This window comes from Diorhabda sublineata, chromosome 6 (genome assembly GCF_026230105.1).
Source record: "Diorhabda sublineata isolate icDioSubl1.1 chromosome 6, icDioSubl1.1, whole genome shotgun sequence".
Taxonomy (NCBI): domain Eukaryota; kingdom Metazoa; phylum Arthropoda; class Insecta; order Coleoptera; family Chrysomelidae; genus Diorhabda; species Diorhabda sublineata.
Genome location: NC_079479.1, coordinates 2,251,859 through 2,276,930, shown reverse-complemented (window position 1 = coordinate 2,276,930; position 25,072 = coordinate 2,251,859). Strand labels below are relative to the sequence as shown.

The window sequence follows — 25,072 nt, the reverse complement described above, 5'->3', positions numbered from 1 at the left end:
ATTTCCAAAATGGCTGAAATTTTAGCGAAAGTTTCCCAACGCATGCGCAAATATATTTCAAATGCGGATATCTTCAGTTTGTGTTAACTTTTAAAACAACCCCCGTATAACGAACAACATGGATGAAGTTCTTTTCCGCCAATAAGGCATTTTATACAATTAAAGATAATTTACTTCAGTACCACCGCTTTAATTTTGATAATTAATTTAACTAACCATAGAAGCAAATACCATGAAGTTTAATTATTTCCGATTACGATGTATAGCATAGTCGGTTTTTTTTATGTAGTTTTAGAAACAACGCTTTCTATGTAAATTAAACAATAAATATACATACATTACATTAATTTTCTAAAAATTCAATTTTTTTATTATAAATAATAATTGATTCAACTAATATCAAGAAATTGCTTCAAAATTATTCCTATCCCTCTAATAATTTAATCTATGGCGATTCTTATATGTCAAGTTATATCATAGCTTCATAGGTTTACAATTACCAAAAAAAGAAGACTTCTGCGGAATCATCGAACTTTATATTCGGAACCACTGAACTATAGGAATAATCGAAGGAGAGATTTCGATGAGCACAAACATACATGGACCGTAGACATTTTGTTTTACATAAATTTTATTCGTAAAGTGTATAAAAAATATTAATGGTGTGAGTATAATGCGTTAAAGAGATAAAACCTCCGAACGAGACTGTATAGACACTGTACCTACTTGGAGTAAGAGCGCTTTATGGTATTTCTCTTGTTACGTGTTGGCAGTATTGCATTATTAGTAAAGTTTAGTGAACTTGTGTTGTCATAGTAACAAAGTCTTATATATAAAACGATTTATTTTTACTTTAAATAACGTATTTATTCGATTTATATTAAAAATTAGCATATTTTTATATAGTCGTCGAGTAATTCTAGTTGCACAAAAGGCGCTACGACACTTAACCACGAAATAACTGGATTCTTACTGAAAAAAAAAATATCAATGAAAATATAGTATTTTTAAAGTCATTCGAGGTACTATATCACGTGTAAAAAAACGTAAATTTTGACTATACCTTTTTTCCATTAATGGTTCTAGAATTTCTTGAGTTTTACAAGGATGTAAAGTAAAAAACGGTTGATTAAGTACAGGGTGATCCTATAAATACAACAAATTATATTACAGATAATTAAAAAGAGATGTATAAGTGTCATTGCCCTTGATTGGAGTAAGGTATATATGCCCATCTCTACATTAAAGCTGATAGATTGTTATTAGAGCAGTATCGGAAAACAGTAAAAAAAAGGCGACGAATAATTTTCAACTTACAATTTGCGTTATAGTTTCATACATATTACATTCGTTAAATCTGACGTTGTAGCGCCAATATTCTTCCAATGATAACATCGAACCGCCTGAAAAATTTTTTTGTATAACCCTTTTTACATATTTTTGATGAGAGTTATAATTAAATTCTTTGATTACAAATTAAATCGGAATTAATATATAAATTGGAGTGGTTAGAAATTTATTTTTCTAATGGTGTCAGTCGTTATCGCGGTCATCGAACAAAAATAAGAGTTATTAGCTAATAATTTGATGTATACCTAGTAACTGACCGGAAATCAGAAAACGGCCATATTGTATCTGTCACTCAAGGAAAGTGCGCGAAATTTACCACATTTCTTTACAGTTTCTTTTTGATTTTGGCTCATTTTTACACTCACAAACTAAATACTATATTTCACTTTAACAAAAAACTATAATAACCGATGCCGTTATGCATATAAATACCCAAAAGACATTTAAAGTGTATGTGTAGCAATACTCGACGCTTATTGGCTGTTTTAAAAAAATCAATTGAGCGACTATTTATTTTAGTTCTTTTAGTTCATAATTAATTATTGTAAGATTTTTAAGCATAATTACTCGTGGAATAAATATCAATAAATTTTAATTTCAATATAACTAGTTTGGTAGACGAGGTAGCCTGCTTAATATGAACCGTCCAATGGAACGAACTATTTATTAGTCCAATATGGCGTCTATTTTTATACAAACATAAATATTCTAGTACAAAATCTTGCTTAAAATTCATCATTTCATATCTTTTAAATTATTGTTTTCTACATGATATCGATTTAAAAGATTCAAAATACGAGGTATGTGAGAAAAGTTTCGAAAGAATCGGGATACTTGTCATTAAAATCTTCTAAAAATCAGCGTTCATATATCCGGTTTCTTCATCATTTTGACACAAATCTTTGGCATATAAAAATTTTATGTACGAAAAAAAAAAGCAAAGTGTTTAAATGTAACTAGTCACTCATCATCTCTATTATTAAATAAACATTCAATAACAGTGGTTATCGGAAGAAACGTCGTTCTAAATCCAGTGACGTAGCGTGGGCGTAGACGAATTAACGAAGCCATTTTCTTTAAATACGTGTTCCCAATATTAACGCAGTATTCCAGACTTAGTTTATCAATAATAGGATATGAAAAAAGTCAAAAATCCTATATATTGTGTGATATATTTAATCTTGTGAACAAATAACGTATTTTAGTTAAATTTTGTAATGCACCAGGTTCGCCCTCCTAATTACGCAACTGTCCAGCGTTGCCAGTCTTATTACTTTTCTCACAGACTTCGTATATATTTCTTTGTTAAATCAACTTCGACAACACGAAATATCATAAAAATAATTAAAGACCTTTCAGTTTCAGCCCTAAACGCACTAAAACTTTTTATTCTACTAATTTTTTTTAAACAGATCTTTTTCAATAGCCCCCGTATATTTATTGTTAATTATTAATTATATAACCTATACAAGTCAGAAATATACATACTTTGTTTCCATATGTTAAAACAGAGTACAGGTACACCATAACTAATACTAAACGCAATGTGATATTCGAAATTTGTTATCAATTTTTTATCAGGTTCTTCGGGATGTGTTAAAACAACTACCTGCTTTTTTACAATGAATTTGTTATTTTCTGTACCCTATAACAAACACTACTAGATAGTTTATATCATATAAAGTCCATGCATATGAAAGTCTGGACATGAGCTGTAACGCTCATGTGTAAGAGAGAGAACTCTGTTTCCTTTTCTATTCATCTCCTGTCACGTGGTCTTGCGAATGTAAACAAAACAGACCAGACTTGCATTTGACTGGTCTCTTTTTGTAATTCTATTATTTATATCTATAAATATTAATTCCCCCATAAAACTTTGAATATATATCCCAATATAATATGTTTCAATAATTAATAACATTGTTCGATCATTTGAATACTGTTTCGCGCGCGCGCTTCTCTTATTGCAGCCGCCATTATTTTATTACTTCGAAGCCAACCAATCGCGTGACCGACCGCTCGTGTTCAGACTTTCCTATACAAGGACTTTGAAATCATACGATTAGAAGCGCCATCTATTAAATCAACGTTATAAACAACTACAAATACGACAAACAATACATTTATTTTTAAATAATCATCACTTTTCGAACTCATTGTATATGATATATACTTGTTTTAAACAATACGTACCGATTCTACCGAAATCAATTTCCAACTGTCAAATAATTTGTCGGAAATTTTTATGATTTCTTCAATATTGTTTTGGAATGATTCTATCGATATTTTTTTATCCATTTTGCTGTAAATCAAAACAAAGTCGAATATACAGCAATCAGAATAATTTTTATAGTATATATTATGAAATAAACAAGTATCTGTTCTTCAAAAATTGTTCACGTGACAACTCGATGTTGCCGCGTGAGAAAATCATGGCGGAGATCAGCTGTCCGTGAATTTCTAATATTTCAATTATTTCTATTAAACCAACGGTTAATTGCTTATTTTATTCGCGTTATCGAAATAACAATGTTAAATTTACATAATTAAACTACGGATCTAATAATGGGTGAATGAAATTACGTGTAATTATTAAAAATGACCGGTAGACATTTTAATTAATTTTTTTCGTCAGATCTTCCTCGCAATTTAACACAACCTCTTCTAACTAAGGGTTTAAATCACAAACTTCGCCGTTTATGCACCGGTTAACCCTGTTAGTGAAATAATTACAAGAATTACACAGTTAAAATTTATGTGACCACTTAGGCCCGAAACTGGGACGCGTCGAAGGTCTCCGAACAATAGGACTTTTGATTTGAATAAAATAATCGTAAAAATTTGACAGTTTTATGGGAAACAAACAAGTTATCTTCAGTTATTCGAAATAATTATTAAACGCCTCCACAGTCTAGACAAAAATGCATTTCCAACAAACAAAGATTCTACATGATTCATTGGAAGTAAATTTTGGCGTTATTTATTTCATGTGAAGAAATATTAGAGATGTGAGAATATTATGAAGTCGTTACTGATGGAACGGGTGAATAGTTATTAATCCAAAATGTTTTAAGCCCCTCAATATCATCAGAAGGTTACGTCACGATTATGACTACTTCCAAAATAACACAACAATAACTTTTTTTCAATTATATCATGCTATAACGTTTCTGAATACGAATGGAATTTTCCTCGATTCCTATTTTATGAAACTAAGGTGAGGATATAATCGATAAAAATATAATGGGAAACAAAATGATGAAATTCACAATAGCTATAGATTGAAAGTATATCGACCTACTTGCTAGCGTAGGCGTTGTACGTCACGACGCCTACAGACGCTTTCAATACATTTATACAACGGATAAAATTAATGAAAGTCGAAGTTGCTAACAAAACAAATGATAATGACTAAAAGCAGCAAAAAACTATTCATGATAATTTAGGAACTATGACTATTTCAAAAATAAAGTTACCTGAAGCCGTACCTGATACACTCATCGATCGATTTATTCTAGTTATAACATATTTCGAGAAAATTTATCTCAAAACAATTTCGGCGAATGTAAATATCTTCAAAATGTAATACTAACTAGAATAATATAAAAACTTAATTCTCATAGTTGGTTTCTCAGAATTTATCGGTTTACCTTTAGCTCTGCGCCAACAAAACTTTTCGCAAGTCATCGCGACCGTTACTATTTAACGTTGTTGCCAACGTTACATGCCGAGAATACGAATATAAACCCACATTGAAAACATAAATACAAAATCGAGTGGGTTTACCGAATAGGTCAAATATCTGTATGGTATAAATATTTACGAATTTAATGTATTAATCAAATACTTGAAATTTTAGAAAAACACATTACGAATTCTATAAATAAATAGTTTAGATTATTGTTAGACTTGTAGAATATTATGATTTACTACTTGTTGTCTGGTTAGCTACTGAATGATGGATATATTTTCGGGAAAATAAAATATTTAAATGAAATAATTTTCTAACGATTTTGCGTTGTCAATTATTCGTAGATATTATGATGATTTGGCAACGTTGCGAAAGTCTGCCTTATACGGGCGTGGTTCTAAACCACGACATACGTTGTTGGGGATTATTGCGTGTTAAGAAAAGTTGAAGATACTGGTTAAGAGTAGTGCGGAATTTTGAGACCATGTGCTCTGTATAGAGATGGGAACGACGTACAAACTACAATCATCAAATTTTATATTTTCACACAAAATAATTTGGAATTATACATCACGACCTAAAATAACGTACTAAATTTGAATATTTAAATTCATTAGCTTTCAGATTAAAAAACAAGTTGAACCACAATAGATATGAAACCCACTATCTGGGTTTTATAACTATTTAAAATGGATGTTTTAAAGCATTTGTTGTATTGGTAATTATCAAATTAACCAGTTATTTGATAATACGACCTTCATTTTATCCATCGTGAATATGAGACAAGTAAAATAACGTGATTTTGATAATCATTCTTATATGCTTTAATTATATTAGCATATATTTTAAGTATACGTGTTTTTATCAATCTATTATTAAACTTTTATCTCTCCATTTAGATTTGGTTAAAATTCGTAAAGGAATATTATAAACAAATAGGTTCCTAAATACCGACTTGTACGATAGACCGCCTCTTTAACGTCTTACAATTTTTTGTTGCAATTCCAGTTCCCTGTTCGTTCTTGTTTCTGGTGCTTTGCTAAAAGATTTGGGTAGATATTGTTGTGAATATATTCTTATAGTGAACGAATCTTCAGTAACCATCCGAATAATCATAAACGGTAAGTAATTTTCTATTGAAATATTATTTTATATTGAGGCAAATTATAGGTTATGTCGGGTAACGCCGCTAAACTCGTGTTAAAAATAACTAATTTATTATTTTAAATAACGTAGATTTATTATGGATAATTATAAATAAATTTGTTTTAACTATAATTTATACGTCTACAATACTATTTACGAAATATACGTCATTATGTATATAGGTATTTCAATATTTGCACATATTGTTGAGGTTAAGTTTTGTTCGTTTTTTTGTTTGAAATGTTTTTGCACTTTTTATATCATCACGTCTTATGACCTCAAATTTGTATTTCACGTACCTAATTAGGAGATTTTATTTAGTATTTGGAGGTCGTTCTACGTGTTACTGACACTTTAGTTCCTTTATCAGGTCAGGACTAGATAAAATCTACTGATATACTAATTTCATGTTGAAATATAATTGATATTGAGGTAAATTTACATAAAATACCACAATTTTTTCTTTTATATATGTAGTTGTGAATTTTCGGTTATTATTCTCGTAATTTTTTTAACCAAAAATTCGAAATTGAAACGGAAGTTGTCACTAAAAATTTATCATCAGATCGAAGATATCTCTTGAGGACCTTTCCTTATAATTTCGAAACACGTACATTCACTCTGCTCTATCAACAACATTTATCTATTTCTCTTGGATTCTATGAAGGGAGATTATTTATGTCCCACAGCAATTCCCCAAACTATCTATCTTTTTTCATTTAGTATATTCGCAGCTGTCTTTCAAACCAAACGGTTAACGATCATATTTTCTTTCATTTACCATTAAGAAATAGCTGTTCCACATAAAAATGACGAACTACCTGCTCAGGTACGTTTTTTTGACAATACAACCATCCTTACCCTTCATAAAATGACTAATGGGTTCTCCACAAACAATGAAAAATGCCATGGTATGGTTTATGGGTATTTACTTAACAAATTTTGCTAGAAACGTGACACATTTGTTATTATTTTACATTGTAACGGGTTCTCAACGAAAATTATTTGTTTTATGGCATATATACACTTTTAAGTTAAAATTTCCTAACTGAAAGCGATAACATCAAGCGTCACTGAGTTCTAATATATATATATTGTTATATAATTTCATGGTATCTGATGATACACACTCTTAGATCACTCTAGATTGTGTTAGACTATACTGTACATCTTTAGACATCCTTTTCGATTAGTTTATAACCCCGTACTTGAATTTAAATCAAGTTAGATCACTCTAGATTGTGTTAGACTATACTGTACATCTTTAGACATCCTTTTCGATTAGTTTATAACCCCGTACTTGAATTTAAATCAAGTTAGATCACTCTAGATTGTGTTAGACTATACTGTACATCTTTAGACATCCTTTTCGATTAGTTTACAACCCCGTACTTGAATTTAAATCAAGTTAGATCACTCTAGATTGTGTTAGACTATACTGTACATCTTTAGACATCCTTTTCGATTAGTTTATAACCCCGTACTTGAATTTAAATCAAGTTAGATCACTCTAGATTGTGTTAGACTATACTGTACATCATTAGACATCCTTTTCGATTAGTTTACAATACCGTACTTCGATTTAGATCACTCTAGATTGTGTTAGACTATAGTGTACATCTTTAGACATCCTTTTCGATTAGTTTACAACCACGTACTTGAATTTAAATCAAGTTAGATCACTCTAGATTGTGTTAGACTATACTGTACATCATTAGACATCCTTTTCGATTAGTTTACAACACCGTACTTCGATTTAGATCACTCTAGATTGTGTTAGACTATACTGTACATCTTTAGACATCCTTTTCGATTAGTTTACAACCCCGTACTTGAATTTAAATCAAGTTAGATCACTCTAGATTGTGTTAGACTATACTGTACATCTTTAGACATCCTTTTCGGTTAGTTTACAACACCGTACTTCGATTTAGATCACTCTAGATTGTGTTAGACTATACTGTACATCTTTAGACATCCTTTTCGATTAGTTTATAACCCCGTACTTGAATTTAAATCAAGTTAGATCACTCTAGATTGTGTTAGACTATACTGTACATCTTTAGACATCCTTTTCGATTAGTTTACAACCCCGTACTTGAATTTAAATCAAGTTAGATCACTCTAGATTGTGTTAGACTATACTGTACATCTTTAGACATCCTTTTCGATTAGTTTACAACACCGTACTTCGATTTAGATCACTCTAGATTGTGTTAGACTATACTGTACATCTTTAGACATCCTTTTCGATTAGTTTACAACCACGTACTTGAATTTAAATCAAGTTAGATCACTTTAGATTGTGTTAGACTATACTGTACATCATTAGACATCCTTTTCGATTAGTTTACAACACCGTACTTCGATTTAGATCACTCTAGATTGTGTTAGACTATACTGTACATCTTTAGACATCCTTTTCGGTTAGTTTACAACACCGTACTTCGATTTAGATCACTCTAGATTGTGTTAGACTATACTGTACATCTTTAGACATCCTTTTCGATTTTTTATAACACCGTACTTGGATTTAGATCACTCTAGATTGTGTTAGACTATACTGTACATCTTTAGACATCCTTTTCGATTAGTTTACAACCACGTACTTGAATTTAAATCAAGTTAGATCACTCTAGATTGTGTTAGACTATACTGTACATCATTAGACATCCTTTTCGATTAGTTTACAACACCGTACTTCGATTTAGATCACTCTAGATTGTGTTAGACTATACTGTACATCTTTAGACATCCTTTTCGGTTAGTTTACAACACCGTACTTCGATTTAGATCACTCTAGATTGTGTTAGACTATACTGTACATCTTTAGACATCCTTTTCGATTAGTTTACAACCACGTACTTGAATTTAAATCAAGTTAGATCACTCTAGATTGTGTTAGACTATACTGTACATCATTAGACATCCTTTTCGATTAGTTTACAACACCGTACTTCGATTTAGATCACTCTAGATTGTGTTAGACTATACTGTACATCTTTAGACATCCTTTTCGATTAGTTTACAACACCGTACTTCGATTTAGATCACTCTAGATTGTGTTAGACTATACTGTACATCTTTAGACATCCTTTTCGGTTAGTTTACAACACCGTACTTCGATTTAGATCACTCTAGATTGTGTTAGACTATACTGTACATCTTTAGACATCCTTTTCGATTAGTTTACAACCACGTACTTGAATTTAAATCAAGTTAGATCACTCTAGATTGTGTTAGACTATACTGTACATCTTTAGACATCCTTTTCGGTTAGTTTACAACACCGTACTTCGATTTAGATCACTCTAGATTGTGTTAGACTATACTGTACATCTTTAGACATCCTTTTCGGTTAGTTTACAAGACCGTACTTCGATTTAGATCACTCTAGATTGTGTTAGACTATACTGTTCATCATTAGACATCCTTTTCGATTTTTTATAACACCGTACTTGGATTTAGATCACTCTAGATTGTGTTAGACTATACTGTACATCTTTAGACATCCTTTTCGATTAGTTTACAACCACGTACTTGAATTTAAATCAAGTTAGATCACTCTAGATTGTGTTAGACTATACTGTACATCATTAGACATCCTTTTCGATTAGTTTACAACACCGTACTTCGATTTAGATCACTCTAGATTGTGTTAGACTATACTGTACATCTTTAGACATCCTTTTCGGTTAGTTTACAACACCGTACTTCGATTTAGATCACTCTAGATTGTGTTAAGACTATACTGTACATCGTTAGACATCCTTTTTGGTTAGTTTACAACACCGTACTTCGATTTAGATCACTCTAGATTGTGTTAGACTATACTTTTCATCATTAGACATCCTTTTCGATTTTTTATAACACCGTACTTGGATTTAGATCACTCTAGATTGTGTTAGACTATACTGTACATCTTTAGACATCCTTTTCGATTAGTTTACAACACCGTACTTGAATTTAAATCAAGTTAGATCACTCTAGATTGTGTTAGACTATACTGTACATCTTTAGACATCCTTTTCGATTAGTTTACAACACCGTACTTGAATTTAAATCAAGTTAGATCACTCTAGATTGTGTTAGACTATACTGTACATCGTTAGACATCCTTTTCGGTTAGTTTACAACACCGTACTTGGATTTAGATCACTCTAGATTGTGTTAGACTATACTGTACATCTTTAGACATCCTTTTCGATTAGTTTACAACACCGTACTTGGATTTAAATCAAGTTAGATCACTCTAGATTGTGTTAGACTATACTGTGCATCATTAGAAATCCAAGTTCCAAGCTTTAGACAATTTTCGATCACACTAACACTTATTTCCGTGAGTGCTATGGCGTCGTTAGATTTTTGATGTTTTTGGTTTCCCCTCGTATCAATGTTTGCCATATATTGTTACTATATCATATATATTAATAAAATAATGAATAAAAATCGTGTTTTGTATGGAACGTTTTCGTTTTCTTTTACTTATTTTTATTTTAATATTTTCTTCAAAATTGATAACGGAATATTCTTATAAACGTCTGTTTCTTTGTGGTATTATTAACAATGGGGAATTAGAAAGGTTATTTGAAGGACACAGATTATAATTTTATTTAAAATATCTCAAATGTCTCAAATAAAAAAGTATTTATATCTTCTTTTTGGAATCGCGTAAAAAGTAGGATATTTCTCGTTTTTTGTGCTATGTAAATCAGACCGAGTCTCGCAGGCCATGTCGCAATGCCACAGATTGGTTGCGGCGAAGCAGACAAATACCGGTTCGTTGTTGCCAAAATTATAAAAAAATCTGAACTTACCGGCATCAATTCTTTTTCTGATAATTTCGATTGGACTCTTTGACGCGATATCGTTTGTTTATCGTATTTAAATTTGAAAAATTATAAATAAATTAATAATAACCATACGTCATGCGGTAATCGTAAGAAACCAAACATTAAAAAGTGATAGCGGTTGCTAACCAAAAGTTCGAATGACGTCCGTTTCGCATGACTTGTACGTCACAAATTGGTATGCATGGTTACAATACAAACAATAGAGATGGGAGTCGACAGTTACTTATAAATTATTTCGAATTGTTATGCGAGCTTGTTGTCAGAACTCTAGCTTCCATTCTCTTTCTAATTTTAGCATTTCAAAGCTATATAATGAATGGTCTATCCAGTTATTTTTTTTTAGCATTTACCCTAATTACGAGTAGTTCGAGTGTAGTGACGATCATATATCTTTTATGAATATAAAAAAAATATGAAATAATTGTGATATACACAAAACCTGCCATTTTCTGTAAAATTTGACATAATCTGGAGGAAAATGTGCGGTTTTCTATGAATTTAAAACCAAGTTTTATGAAATACATCTGACAACCCTGCATGTTTAAGTCTTCTGATTCATTTTAAATACAAATGACGAAAATTCACAGGGTTAGCACGTGTTCAACTGACCAGGACCGTCGTAAAAATATATTTTAACATAAAAAAATATTTCTATAAATAATCGTGTAATGTTCAGATACTATTTAATGGTATATCAAGTAAATAAAATTTTTGTAATTAGATTAGATCTATTTTAGATTGAACACCACGAAAAATAACAAATCATCGAAATATTTCGAAGTTTACGAATCATCTAATAACATAACTGAATGGGTGACACATCTCCGTAAACAAAATACGTCAGGGATTGAAGGAATCTGTTTAGATGTGGGTTTAACGATTTCGTAGAATTTGACGTCAGTAGAATTACGTAGAAAATAATAATAAAATAGGAAATGAATATCCGGCTTTTTTTGTTTACTTATAAGGAAAATTTTTGCATTTAAGGTCTCGGAATTTATTTATTTCCGTACCTTATTTGAAAATGTATAATGTTATGATGGATACAGTGAAAAAAAAAAGTAAATATTGTATACCTTCTCGACAAATTTTTTAGATATGGCAACACTGCTGCGAATATGTCAAATCTAGTTATAAATCACGTTTCTTTCAATGCAAAATCAATTTAGTTTAATATGAAAAATCACAATGAAAATATAGGGTCAGGATGTACAAAAAAAAAAATAATTTTCGACGTATTCTATAATTTGCATTTGAATAAATACGAAGGTTGCCACATAAGTTTTGAAATATGGCAACAATGAACCAATACGTCAAATCTGACATTGACGTACTCAGAACTAGAAGATACACTTTAGATTCAAACTTTTCAAACAACCCTCGTAGTTTTTTTTACTTCGCTCAATCCTACTGAACATTAAATTTTCCCACAGCCACAATATGAATTATCATATTTATTGTTGATAATCGATAAAATTTCTATAGATATTTCGAACCAATTATTTATTGTCGATTTTTATATTAATTAAAAAAAAATTGTCGAGTTTATAAATTTCTTATTGTTAATTCTAAACCGGAACTTACTTAGGCGGGCCTAAAAAAAACGTTGCTTCTAAAATAAGTCGTTGAACTGTATGTATGTTTGAAGAGTGATCATTTTTAAATTCAAGGTCGTATCCAAGTGAGCTGAAACTAAAAAATGAGGTTAATTACCGGTGAGAGGTCGTCAGCCCCTATAATAAAAATCGATGCACAGATCGACTTGAGGCACATTTTAGGACGAAACTACTATCAGTAGATTTACAACATTCTCGACTTTTGATCTATTCGAAATAAATCGAAAGTGTCGTATAATTTATTCGATTTGAAACGGGTTAAGTTCAGATTCAGTTGAAATTTCATTTATAACTGACACGAATATTATAATAACGAACACATGACGGCGCGATGTTGCCGAGTATCTTGAGAAAAATCGATATTGTCGTAAATGTATTCTACTAAGGAATTTTTCGATGTTTTTTTTTGTTGTAGCGTAAAAAACAATTACGAACATTTAAAAATATTACAGGGTGTCCGGAAAACATTCAATTTTAATTTATATATATAATATATTAATTTTATTTTGAAAAATGTAACTAAATTTTTTATATTTGAGACATAATTATTCGTTTATGGTTTCACTGTTGACTAATTAGGAATTAATCGCATTTTTCTGTACTTCGATGGCATATTCAACGGTTACGATGATTACAAACATTCCTCGAATTGTTTCAAATGTATGAGTAATATTTTCAAGAAATTAATAATCGTAAACGGGATGAGTCATACAAGTTTTGAATGCTTTCTAAATGTTAGAATACTGATCTTATATCTTACAGTGTTGTATACTTTCTTTTAAAATAATTAGTCGTACTTCATACAGTACAAACTGAAATAACGTCTTGGATATTTTGTAAAAAAAAATCGTTACTACATATTTCCTTTTGTTAATACGTTTTTTGTTATAAAAAATATGTTTTTAATTATTCTCTTATAAACAAATGACAAATTAATTCGATATTGTTACAATTTTATTTTCAGTATAGAACGGTTATTAAACACGAAAATAAACTCTCAAATAAGATACCAATTCCCATCTCTATTAGCTTTACCCTCCATAATTCAGCGAATTACTACATTACCGACTTCTTATATGTCCGCCATATTTAATTTTCATACATCGAAATTTTTATAATTTTAATTGAAGGGAAATACTAAAGATTTCGATAAATTTTCAATGAAATTTCTTATTACAAATATCGCAAATTCATTTATTTAAATCGCCCACCTCTAACAGGCAGTCGAACCGAAGACATTCATACGACCTTGGCTTACTGCGATGCCCATTCCATCCATTCGGGTCAGACCTCCTTCGCTTAGCAACTGTCAGTTGAACGGGGGCGGAATGACGTCACGACGGATTTTGATCTCATTTGCCGTACTCGCGACTGTCTAACCGACCGGTTGCTACTTGGGGGACTTGGTTGTTGCTATTGGCACTGCTGGCGTTTCGTTTCATATTGTCTCTCTACTCGCATATTCAGGTTGCTTTTCACCTCGGTTTTTATGCGAGAATTTGATTTGTACATGCGCAATGAACTTATTTGAATGATTGACGCTCGAATTTACAATTAAATCGAATTAAGTTGACTGGTGACAGAAGACTAAATTTATAAATTATGTATGTTGGAAAAAGAAGAGGATATACCGTTGTGTGCGTGAATAACATTAATCACATGATTAAATGGCGCCGTTATTTTGTACAATTTTTTTTAATTCTATTTCACTATTTTTTTTGTTTTCGTTATAATTTTTACAGGGTAAGTACGAAAATTGTTTAGAATGTTTCTGTCTGACATCATCGCAAAATTTCGTTTTTTTCTTTACAATGATGCCAAAAGTCTTGGCGTCACAGAATGTCTGACAATCCATGCAACATGATTTTATGAAGAAATAATTTCAAACCCTCGTATTTTTTCTAACTACCGCCATTTTATATCTTGCAAAATTAACGTGTCTTAACGAAGTGTTCCGAATTGGTGTATTGGTAAAATGAGTCGCCAGCAACATCAACCGATATGTCACTATTTTATTAACAAATTTAACGAAACTAGTTTGAGTATTAATAAAGGCGAAATAAGACAAATAATGTTGCAACGTAGCAAAATTTCATAGTGGAATAGAAAGTTTTCCTATGAATAACGTGTGTGTCGTCAGCTTATTATTAACGTGATTCAGTATATAACATTTTTCGTACACTTTCCAATGACTTGCACGTTTTTTTTGTGACTCATATTTGATTTCGTATCGCAATTCTATAAAATGTGAATTGCTTCGATAAGATTACGAATTATCAAATTTATTTGTGTTTTTATACCAATATCCAAAACATCTTGTATACTAAAAGTCTCACTTCCGATAGTTTTATCACGAAATCAATTTTTGCGATAAATATTTATCTAGTTGGAATGTTCGTTTTGGCAACCTCGCGCCGAACTTTCCGATGAGACGGTTCCCAAATGCCAAGACAGGAGGAGAATGAGAATGCAGACGTTCCACGATGCACTTCTACAACAAATTTTGCAGACGAACAGAAAGAGAAATCCAATAACGATCCAATATGAGCGACAAGGACGACTAGTCGCTGTTAAGTTGGGTGAAGGACCCAGACATAAACCCGCTTTACACCAACCTATAAAAACAGAGGTGGACTCGCCTATAATTCAAAATTTATTCTTAAATTAAGTTTTATAATATTCATACATGATTATTTGTTAAATTGGATACTTTTTAAAAAATTTTGACAATTTTTTTTCGCATTACACATATATTTGATAATAAATATTCGAAATATGATATGAATTAGTTTTTTCATCTTAATCGTATAATAAAATTGTTTTAAAATGTCAATTTCTACATTACTATTTATTTTCAATGTATTTTAATTTTGAGCCGTTTCATTACGTCTATAAATAATTGAAAAGGTGAATGTTTGGAAGTGGTCATAAGAAATTTATATTTTCAAGAATTTTTTTTAAGTGTATTTAAGATAAAAACGAGACCTAAGTTTTAAAACCAAAATTTCAACACTATTTTTGATAATGAAAACAAAATGTTCAATAGGTCAAAATTTTTATCGTTTGATCTAAATTTCGAAATTTTTTTTCATATTAATCCAATCCAAGTTTAAATGAAATGAAATTATAATCGTATTATTATTTTTATTAACAAATTTTATGCACTAAAAATATTAATTGTTCCATTGTTTATGTCAAAAACAAAGCCGGACAAATTTTCAAGGTATTTACGGTTTTTGAATTTCGTAAAAATGTTAAAATTTGGTTTTTCAAACCATTTTTATTTTGAATAAAACAAAATGAAAAAAAATATGAAAGTTTTTTATGAAACTAGGTGGACCTCACTTTATAAAGCTTTATTGATAATAATATTCAAATTTTAAAAATTCTATTTTTTCATGTATTTCTTGATAAATCTTTTCGATTTAAATAGCAGTACTTTTATAAAAATATTGACAGATTGAACCGTCTATTATTTTGGAATTTTTAAAACTATTCGTTTTAAGAAAAATAAAATTTTTATATATTTCAATCAACGTATAAATTTTCACTAAGTTCTGAAGCCGTACCTGTTTATGGTATCTCCGTTCGTTATGTCTCGGTGACTTCCGTGCTTAGTCGCTTTCTCATTGGACAGGTCGTTGGATTTCCAGTCAGCTTACGAGATTCTTCACTTTGGTTGTGTCGTCGTGGTCAGTTATCAACTCATACAACTATCAGAAGCCGGCAGAAGCGGATGTGCTTTCAGTGCGGTGAATAAAATGTGAATTGTATCTCCTTATCTTCTTTAAATCGGTGCGATATTACAATATATCTCTTAATTGAATCAAATTGTAGTGCTATTGTGTTCTTATTTAAATTAAGTTAGAAGCATTTGATATTGTGTTAGATAAAGTGAATAATGGTAGAAACTCGGATTTCGTGATGACGTCACGTCACCTTGGACTCTTTTTTTTTTTTTCTTTTTTGGCTATCATACAGTCCTTCGAGACATTCTTTCAAGTATTCAGTTGTATCGGCAGGTGTCTAGTAGTGTTTGCTACGTGATTACGATTTTTTAGTAAATTATCAGTAATATTGTGAAATATTTCACATTTTTTTTGAGTGTCAAATATGGATTATCAAGTGAAACTATTGGTTTATGTTTTTATACGCAGGTAAGAAGGTTAATACTAAAAAAAAAGCAAAAATATGGTTGAATCGATAAGATGATTGTTGATAATCTAGTTATAATTTGGTTATTATTAGTATTTATGCAACGTATGAGTTTTTTTTTCAAGATTTCGAGCTATAATTTGGTAAAATATCATCAAAAAAAAATTGCGTTATATTAGTTTGTTAATTTTCTTATTGGAATACAACAATCAATATACAGTCGAAATTGCGTGGTATTTCAACTCGGTTCCAAACATAGGTACGTAACATTCAACGATTCTGCGTCTATTATCAATTAGCTATTTTTTTTTATACAAACTATTTGTTTTATGGTATTAATTTAATTTTTTTTTTCGAATATTTTTCCAAATAAGATTTAACGGAACATAGTTTGTTGTAATATGATATTTGGAAGTTTAGGTTTCAATCTAGTGTAATTGATAGTCGATGAAATAGATTCAAAATGATTTAGTTCTTTTTTAGGTATATAAATATTGAAGTATAATTTTTATTTATAACGTTGGGGTTCTTGGCTAACAGTCAATTTGTTATTTCAAAATATAATTCCCTCTTTGCTCTAACGCCCCCATAAGGGTCTATTAATTTCACATCGACAGCTGCCTTTGATCACGAAACGTCTGTTTATATAGCGCGGCCAAACGAATACATGAATACAGTATGATTTGATTAACGAGTTGGGTATATTATGGTGTTCTATGGAATACAAGATGGTTTCTATTCGAAATCTCGTTTGATACGAGCTTTTGTTTGGTTATATACGTCGAAAAATATGTTTACGTCTTCATACAACGCGAAAATTAATTAGCATAAACTAAAATAGTACGTGGAAATTTCGCCGGAACTATATATAATGTTTTTCAAACTGCGAACGGAAAAATTTCGTGAAAAAAACGATTTTGCTATAATCTGATTCATCAGGTTTTATCAAATTAAATACTGAAATTATCCGTAGACCACCATTAGAAAGCTCTACAGAGGAAAACGATGCTGTATCGGGGCTATTCGAACACAATCTAACTACTAAAAACGTCTGTTTCATTGGGTGTTAAACTAATTTTTGATAGATGTCGCTAGCCACGCCGTTTGCATTAATGCTTGAGTCTAGAATATTTAGGAAAGTCTCTGATTACGAGTGAATGGAAGGGAATCCAAAAACAAAGTATTTTGTGCACTAGGAAGTTGTTTTACAGAAATAGATCATCATTTGTCGTTGGAAAGTGTCATTTTCGAAAAACAAACCGTCATTTGTCTTTAGAGATGGTGTTTTCCAAAAACAAAGCATAATTTATATCTAAACAATTGTTTAGAGTCCTGTCCTGTATCTTTTTGCGTAAAACAACACTTTTGGTCGTCGGTATAGAGATGGGAACAGTCGTTTAAAAGTAACAGGACTAAATGCCACGTATTAGTTTGAGAAAAACTTTCAATGAAATAAAAAACCTTTTGTATAATTGTAGAAACATATCCGAGGAGTTGTCATTAACGAAAAGTTTGACATTCCCACAAGAATAATAATTAGAATCTTGCTTCATCAATTTTTTGAGGTTAATACGAAAGTTTTTGATTGTTTAAAAACTGTTGGACGCTGTTATGATCATTTTATGATACAAATCGATCGTTTGTTATGAAAGTTATTGAGAAAAGTAAATCAGTTAATTCAGCGGTTCCGAAATGTACACATCGGGTGACAGTAGCCAAAAGTAGGACATCTAGTGACAATATCCTAAAGTGAAACGTCGAATGACACCAATTGACAGTGACAGATGGTACTAAACAAGAGTAAAAGACAAACGTTTGTCTCAAGATTTTTTTTTATAACAGAAAAATTCAAATCCAATGATTATAATCGTGATTATTCATTTGGATTGTATCTACTCGGTTAAATTTGCGTTGCGGTAAATTTACCGTATCGTGTGGACAGGCTATAAGTCTACAATCAATTTCCAATATGCTGGATTGTGTTATTTCATCTAGTTTCGGGATTAGAATAATTTATATAAAAAACCGTCTAAATTAGTCAGTATCTGATACTTATAAAGTTAAGTAAATCCATTGATTTAGACCGTTACGTTGATATTGGAATTTGGATACACCCCTCGTATATTGATTGTATAAATCGATTCAATTTTTTGAAACAAACAATTTCTACATCTGATATTGGATAATACGAACGATTTAAAAATCGTAACAATTGAAGAAAATAGATGGCGTTACTTTTCATAATGTACGGGGTGTGTAGAAAAAGTTTTTTGACGGTTCGGTATGATTTGAGTTTACAAGAAGCTGAAAAATTGGTTTCGAGTAGTAATGAATCGTATTTTTATTAAAAAAAAAATATGTACATTTGAAATTCAGTTAAATCATGTTTATTTTAATTAAAACTATATTAATCTTTGATGTGAATCGCATTTTTTGTCGACCTACCACCGTATTCAACAGATCTGGAGAATTATTTGGAAAAATTATATATATATACAAATTAAAAAAAAAATGTACTATTGCTAATAAGGGTGATAATGATTAAAAAAATGTCTTGATTCATCGTTGAGTAGAAAAATTTTCTTACAACCCTCGTATACAGTCCTGATTTTGTACCTAGTGACTATTTCATGTTTCCAAAGTTTAAAAAACGTGTTTCTCTTCAGGTTAGGTCCACCGAGCTTTGTCTGGATGTTTTGTATTTTTTTCATACATTCCAATACTCATTTTTTTACCAAAAATTGCGTAATTATTTCAAAAAAAAACCAGGATATTTTGGTTACTATGTTGGTGAGTATCTTTATTGGTCAAAATACTTTTGAAAAAAATTTGTAACCCGAAATTTCGATCTTTACTACTTGACTTTTTGTTCACTTATACGAGGTGATATGAATAAATAATTACAGAGATTATTAAAAATCGGCAACACCGTCGAAAAAGTGCTTCAGACAGTTGCGTCTGTGCCTTAATAACACGAGTAGATAATTTCCGAACTCACCGCTACCGAATCGTACGATAGTGTGCCAAAAATTCTTGAAGGGGCTCTGTTGCCGACGCGCCGCGTTTTTGTACATAGAAGAAACCAATTACGATGACCTTGATGTTCGATGGGAAGAAATGGAAAATTTATTGGTTTTTGCGAGCGCTACCTCGGTGCCTAGGCTGTATTATCTACCAGTCAGGTACCTGAAGTAGCGCGCGCAACGGCTAGTGTAACCGCCTGTTGCTAAATAAGATGTCGCCGTTTAACTGAGAGAGGATTTCGTTTGTTACATGTCTATTGTACTTCATCAGGTGCTCTGGTATGTTAAGTTTCCCGACACCTGTTGGAGTGCACCAACTATGTAACGTAATTCTACAATAATGGAGGTTGCCGGAAGAAAGAAATCAAAAAATGTCTTATTTCATAAATATATTATACAATATTAACTTCATACACTATAGTTTCATTGCTAGTACAAAATTCATAAAGTAACAATTTCAATTGGGACCATCTGGTAATTTTCGAATACGGCGGAAGAACCCAAGTCAAATCCAACGGATCCATTTTTTTACCACCGAGTATGACTTCTACTTGCAACTGTGAGTTAATTCGAATACTGCATTTTATTTTTGCTATCGTTTCTTGTTTCATTTTATAAAAAGTAATTGTATTCGGAGAATTTATAACCTAAAAATATTTTTAAATTATTGAAATCCTAATCCGGCCCTGTTTTGTATTATTTTGCACGCCGCTGGATTTAGATAATAACAAATTTACCGCCTTAATTCGACACTTGGCAAATGCGCGAAACGAAAAGAGACAGAGGTTAATAGAGGTGGACAAATATTTTATGACGGAACGGTTGGTTGCAGTATCAGTACAAGGTATCTCTAAAGAAAGTTCTCTTATAAAAAAACAATTCAATAAAAATAGTTTATTGAAAAAATGTTTGTGATATATAAAAATACTCTGGGAATTTATTCCTCGACATCAATATCGTCTAAATGTAAACCGTTTACGGCTCCTCGCAATATTCAAAGTCGACCCTGTTTCTACACGCCGCTGGATTTAATAATTACAAATTTACCGCCTTAATTCGACACTTGGCAAATGCGCGAAACGAAAAGAGACAGAGGTTAATAGAGGTGGACAAATATTTTATGACGGAACGGTTGGTTGCAGTATCAGTACAAGGTATCTCTAAAGAAAGTTCTCTTATAAAAAAACAATTCAATAAAAATAGTTTATTGAAAAAATGTTTGTGATATATAAAAATACTCTGGGAATTTATTCCTCGACATCAATATCGTCTAAAATGTAAACCGTTTACGGTTCCTTGGAATATTCAAAGTCTGCCCTGTTTCTATACGCCGCTGGATTTAATAATTACAAATTTACCGCCTTAATTCGACACTTGGCAAATGCGCGAAACGAAAAGAGACAGAGGTTAATAGAGGTGGACAAATATTTTATGACGGAACGGTTGGTTGCAGTATCAGTACAAGGTATCTCTAAAGAAAGTTCTCTTATAAAAAAACAATTCAATAAAAATAGTTTATTGAAAAAATGTTTGTGATATATAAAAATACTCTGGGAATTTATTCCTCGACATCAATATCGTCTAAAATGTAAACCGTTTACGGTTCCTTGGAATATTCAAAGTCTGCCCTGTTTCTATACGCCGCTGGATTTAATAATTACAAATTTACCGCCTTAATTCGACACTTGGCAAATGCGCGAAACGAAAAGAGACAAAGGTTAATAGAGGTGGACAAATATTTTATGACGGAACGGTTGGTTGCAGTATCAGTACAAGGTATCTCTAAAGAAAGTTCTCTTATAAAAAAACAATTCAATAAAAATAGTTTATTGAAAAAATGTTTGTGATATATAAAAATACTCTGGGAATTTATTCCTCGACATCAATATCGTCTAAATGTAAACCGTTTACGGCTCCTCGCAATATTCAAAGTCGACCCTGTTTCTACACGCCGCTGGATTTAATAATTACAAATTTACCGCCTTAATTCGACACTTGGCAAATGCGCGAAACGAAAAGAGACAGAGGTTAATAGAGGTGGACAAATATTTTATGACGGAACGGTTGGTTGCAGTATCAGTACAAGGTATCTCTAAAGAAAGTTCTCTTATAAAAAAACAATTCAATAAAAATAGTTTATTGAAAAAATGTTTGTGATATATAAAAATACTCTGGGAATTTATTCCTCGACATCAATATCGTCTAAAATGTAAACCGTTTACGGTTCCTTGGAATATTCAAAGTCTGCCCTGTTTCTATACGCCGCTGGATTTAATAATTACAAATTTACCGCCTTAATTCGACACTTGGCAAATGCGCGAAACGAAAAGAGACAGAGGTTAATAGAGGTGGACAAATATTTTATGACGGAACGGTTGGTTGCAGTATCAGTACAAGGTATCTCTAAAGAAAGTTCTCTTATAAAAAAACAATTCAATAAAAATAGTTTATTGAAAAAATGTTTGTGATATATAAAAATACTCTGGGAATTTATTCCTCGACATCAATATCGTCTAAAATGTAAACCGTTTACGGTTCCTTGGAATATTCAAAGTCTGCCCTGTTTCTATACGCCGCTGGATTTAATAATTACAAATTTACCGCCTTAATTCGACACTTGGCAAATGCGCGAAACGAAAAGAGACAAAGGTTAATAGAGGTGGACAAATATTTTATGACGGAACGGTTGGTTGCAGTATCAGTACAAGGTATCTCTAAAGAAAGTTCTCTTATAAAAAAACAATTCAATAAAAATAGTTTATTGAAAAAATGTTTGTGATATATAAAAATACTCTGGGAATTTATTCCTCGACATCAATATCGTCTAAAATGTAAACCGTTTACGGTTCCTTGGAATATTCAAAGTCTGCCCTGTTTCTATACGCCGCTGGATTACAAATTTACCGCCTTAATTCGACACTTGGCAAATGCGCGAAACGAAAAGAGACAGAGGTTAATAGAGGTGGACAAATGTTTTATGATGGAACGGTTGATTGCAGTACCAGTAATCGATTTCGGTGCATATACAAGGTATCTCAAAAGAAAGTTTCTTATAAAAAAACGATTTAAAAAAAGGTTGTTGAAAAAATGTTTGTGATGTATATAAATACCCTCGTATAATGTAGTAGAGTGCAAAAAAAATATATGTTCGCTACAAAATTATTATTCAAATTATTTTTAAAAACAAATTAATTGTTATCTTGAAGTGATGCACTTAAATTCGAGGAACTGATACGAAAATATTTTAAAATATCGTTTTCGTTCGAACCCAGTGCGTAGCACTCGAAGTTAATTGTGACAGGGGCGGATCCAGGAATAATTTGAATAAAATTTTATTATAATACTATTTCACAAAAAATAGTTATTTATACCTGCCATTGTCGCACTAAAATCCCCAGCTTTTGTTTATATTTCAATTTTATCAAGCTAAAATCCAAAATAAAATCCGCAATATTAATTCCATCACAATCCGCAAAAGTTTCCGGTACAACATCTCTGGATGGTAACATAAACATATATTTCGGAAAATAGACACGTGGTTTCGGCGATGGGAATATATGAGGTGGATTCAACTCTATAAACAATAAATGTTTCAAGATATGTCTTTTAGGTTATGTAGTATCAATATTTTCATTTAAATTTTGTAAATGCATTGATCGTGTGATTGACAGTGATTAAAAATAAATTTATTTTGCATTTTATTTGTCCCTTAAACTTCCAAAACAAACATTTTATCTTGGAAACAATAATTGTGATAAAAAAAATCACATGATCGAAAATAGAAGGTGAACCAATCAGCGGCGAATGACGTCACTAAATAGTAAACTCCTGTTGCGTATCCGATTAGACATTAATTAAGATATCTCGTGTCAGAAAAAAGATATCGGGCTTCAATTTCGCATTTTTGCTGTTAATTTAGTCAAATCTTGAAAAACCTACTAAAACTTTTTTGCTTCTATTCAAATTTATCCAGAGAAATCACAATATCTAAAACAACATAAAGTTTGCGGAATCGGATTTACAGGTTCCCACTCACCCCCATCTCTATTTAATGAAAAATTCGATTTTAGTATATAAAGTACAAGTTGATATGGTAAATTTTAAAAAATTTCACTTTTTTAATTATATATTTTCAAATACGCCCTCTAGGCTACGCCGTTCCTGAAAAATGGCCGACGGCCGATTGTTCACCAGTTACAATTCAATAATTTTTTTGTTTATATTTACTTCGAAACGTATTTAACCTCTTTCCACCTTGATATTGGGTATTATCACAACCATAATTTTTGGTACATCATAATTTTAAATGAAATATTCGTATGAGAAGTAATTTTTTCTTATTACTAGGTCAGGAAACGTAAACTTCTTTTGAAATTTGTAGAAAGCGTTTATACGTTTACAACTTATTGAGTTGGCAACACTGCTTTAATTGACAACCCATTTAACAGCTGATAGTTACTTTTTATTTTGATTTCACGTTTGTTTGTGGATTAACTCACATCAGGACAACGCTTACAAATTGTTGGAATGTTTTATTAAAATAATTATTCTATTCGTAAAAAGTATCGTCCATTTTACGGCGTAGATAATATTTCTATTAATGTGCGAGACAAAGAATATGGCGGCCATATTGTTATTAATCTTTATTATAAATATTGAAAACGTCTTACCGTGAAATCCTAATTGCCCTTGTACACCAAAATGTACCTTACAAATTACAGATTTCTGACCTATAGCTGTATACAAATCTGGTATAGCAGCTATCCAAGATCGACGTGTATCTGGATTGGTAGGAAAATAGAAAAATTCGTCGATTTTTAATTTGACACCGCAAGATGGAACGCAACAGGTATACGTTCTAGGCTAAAATACAAAATAATTACGAAAACTACACCGAAAAGAAAATTTTATTAAGAGGTCTACAAAAAACGAATTCTTATTTATATCGTTCACAGAGCCATCTATCAAACAACGACGATATTAAAAAGTGATAATTTATTTCGCAGCTAACTTCGCGGTACTCGATTGAAATATAATTGTTTTATTATAAAAAACAAGTAAAAGAAAAACACTCTATTTTATTCTTCCTTTCCATCATTATTTTTATAATATTTTTGTTTTATAAACTTCTTTTTCATAAGAGTTTTGGTTATCATCATAACATCTATTGTGACGCATATACATCGTTGTCAGATCTTTCGTTTTCCTGGCGAAACCATCCGTTTCAAAATTATTTAA

At 31.0% G+C, this 25,072-nt stretch overlaps 1 protein-coding gene across 1 annotated transcript; it reads right to left on the bottom strand.

Moving 5' to 3' along the window:
* Positions 1-841: 841 nt before the first annotated feature.
* On the bottom strand, positions 842-16,311 carry LOC130445194 (ubiquitin-like-conjugating enzyme ATG10). The gene is made up of 7 exons (XM_056780736.1): positions 16,226-16,311; positions 12,625-12,732; positions 3,544-3,652; positions 2,839-2,995; positions 1,318-1,403; positions 1,064-1,146; positions 842-972 (listed from the first exon to the last, which is right to left on the bottom strand). The coding sequence occupies exons 3-7, from the start codon at positions 3,646-3,648 to the stop codon at positions 888-890; spliced, it is 516 nt and encodes a 171-aa protein (XP_056636714.1). The 5' UTR covers positions 3,649-3,652; positions 12,625-12,732; positions 16,226-16,311; the 3' UTR covers positions 842-887.
* Positions 16,312-25,072: the final 8,761 nt, after the last annotated feature.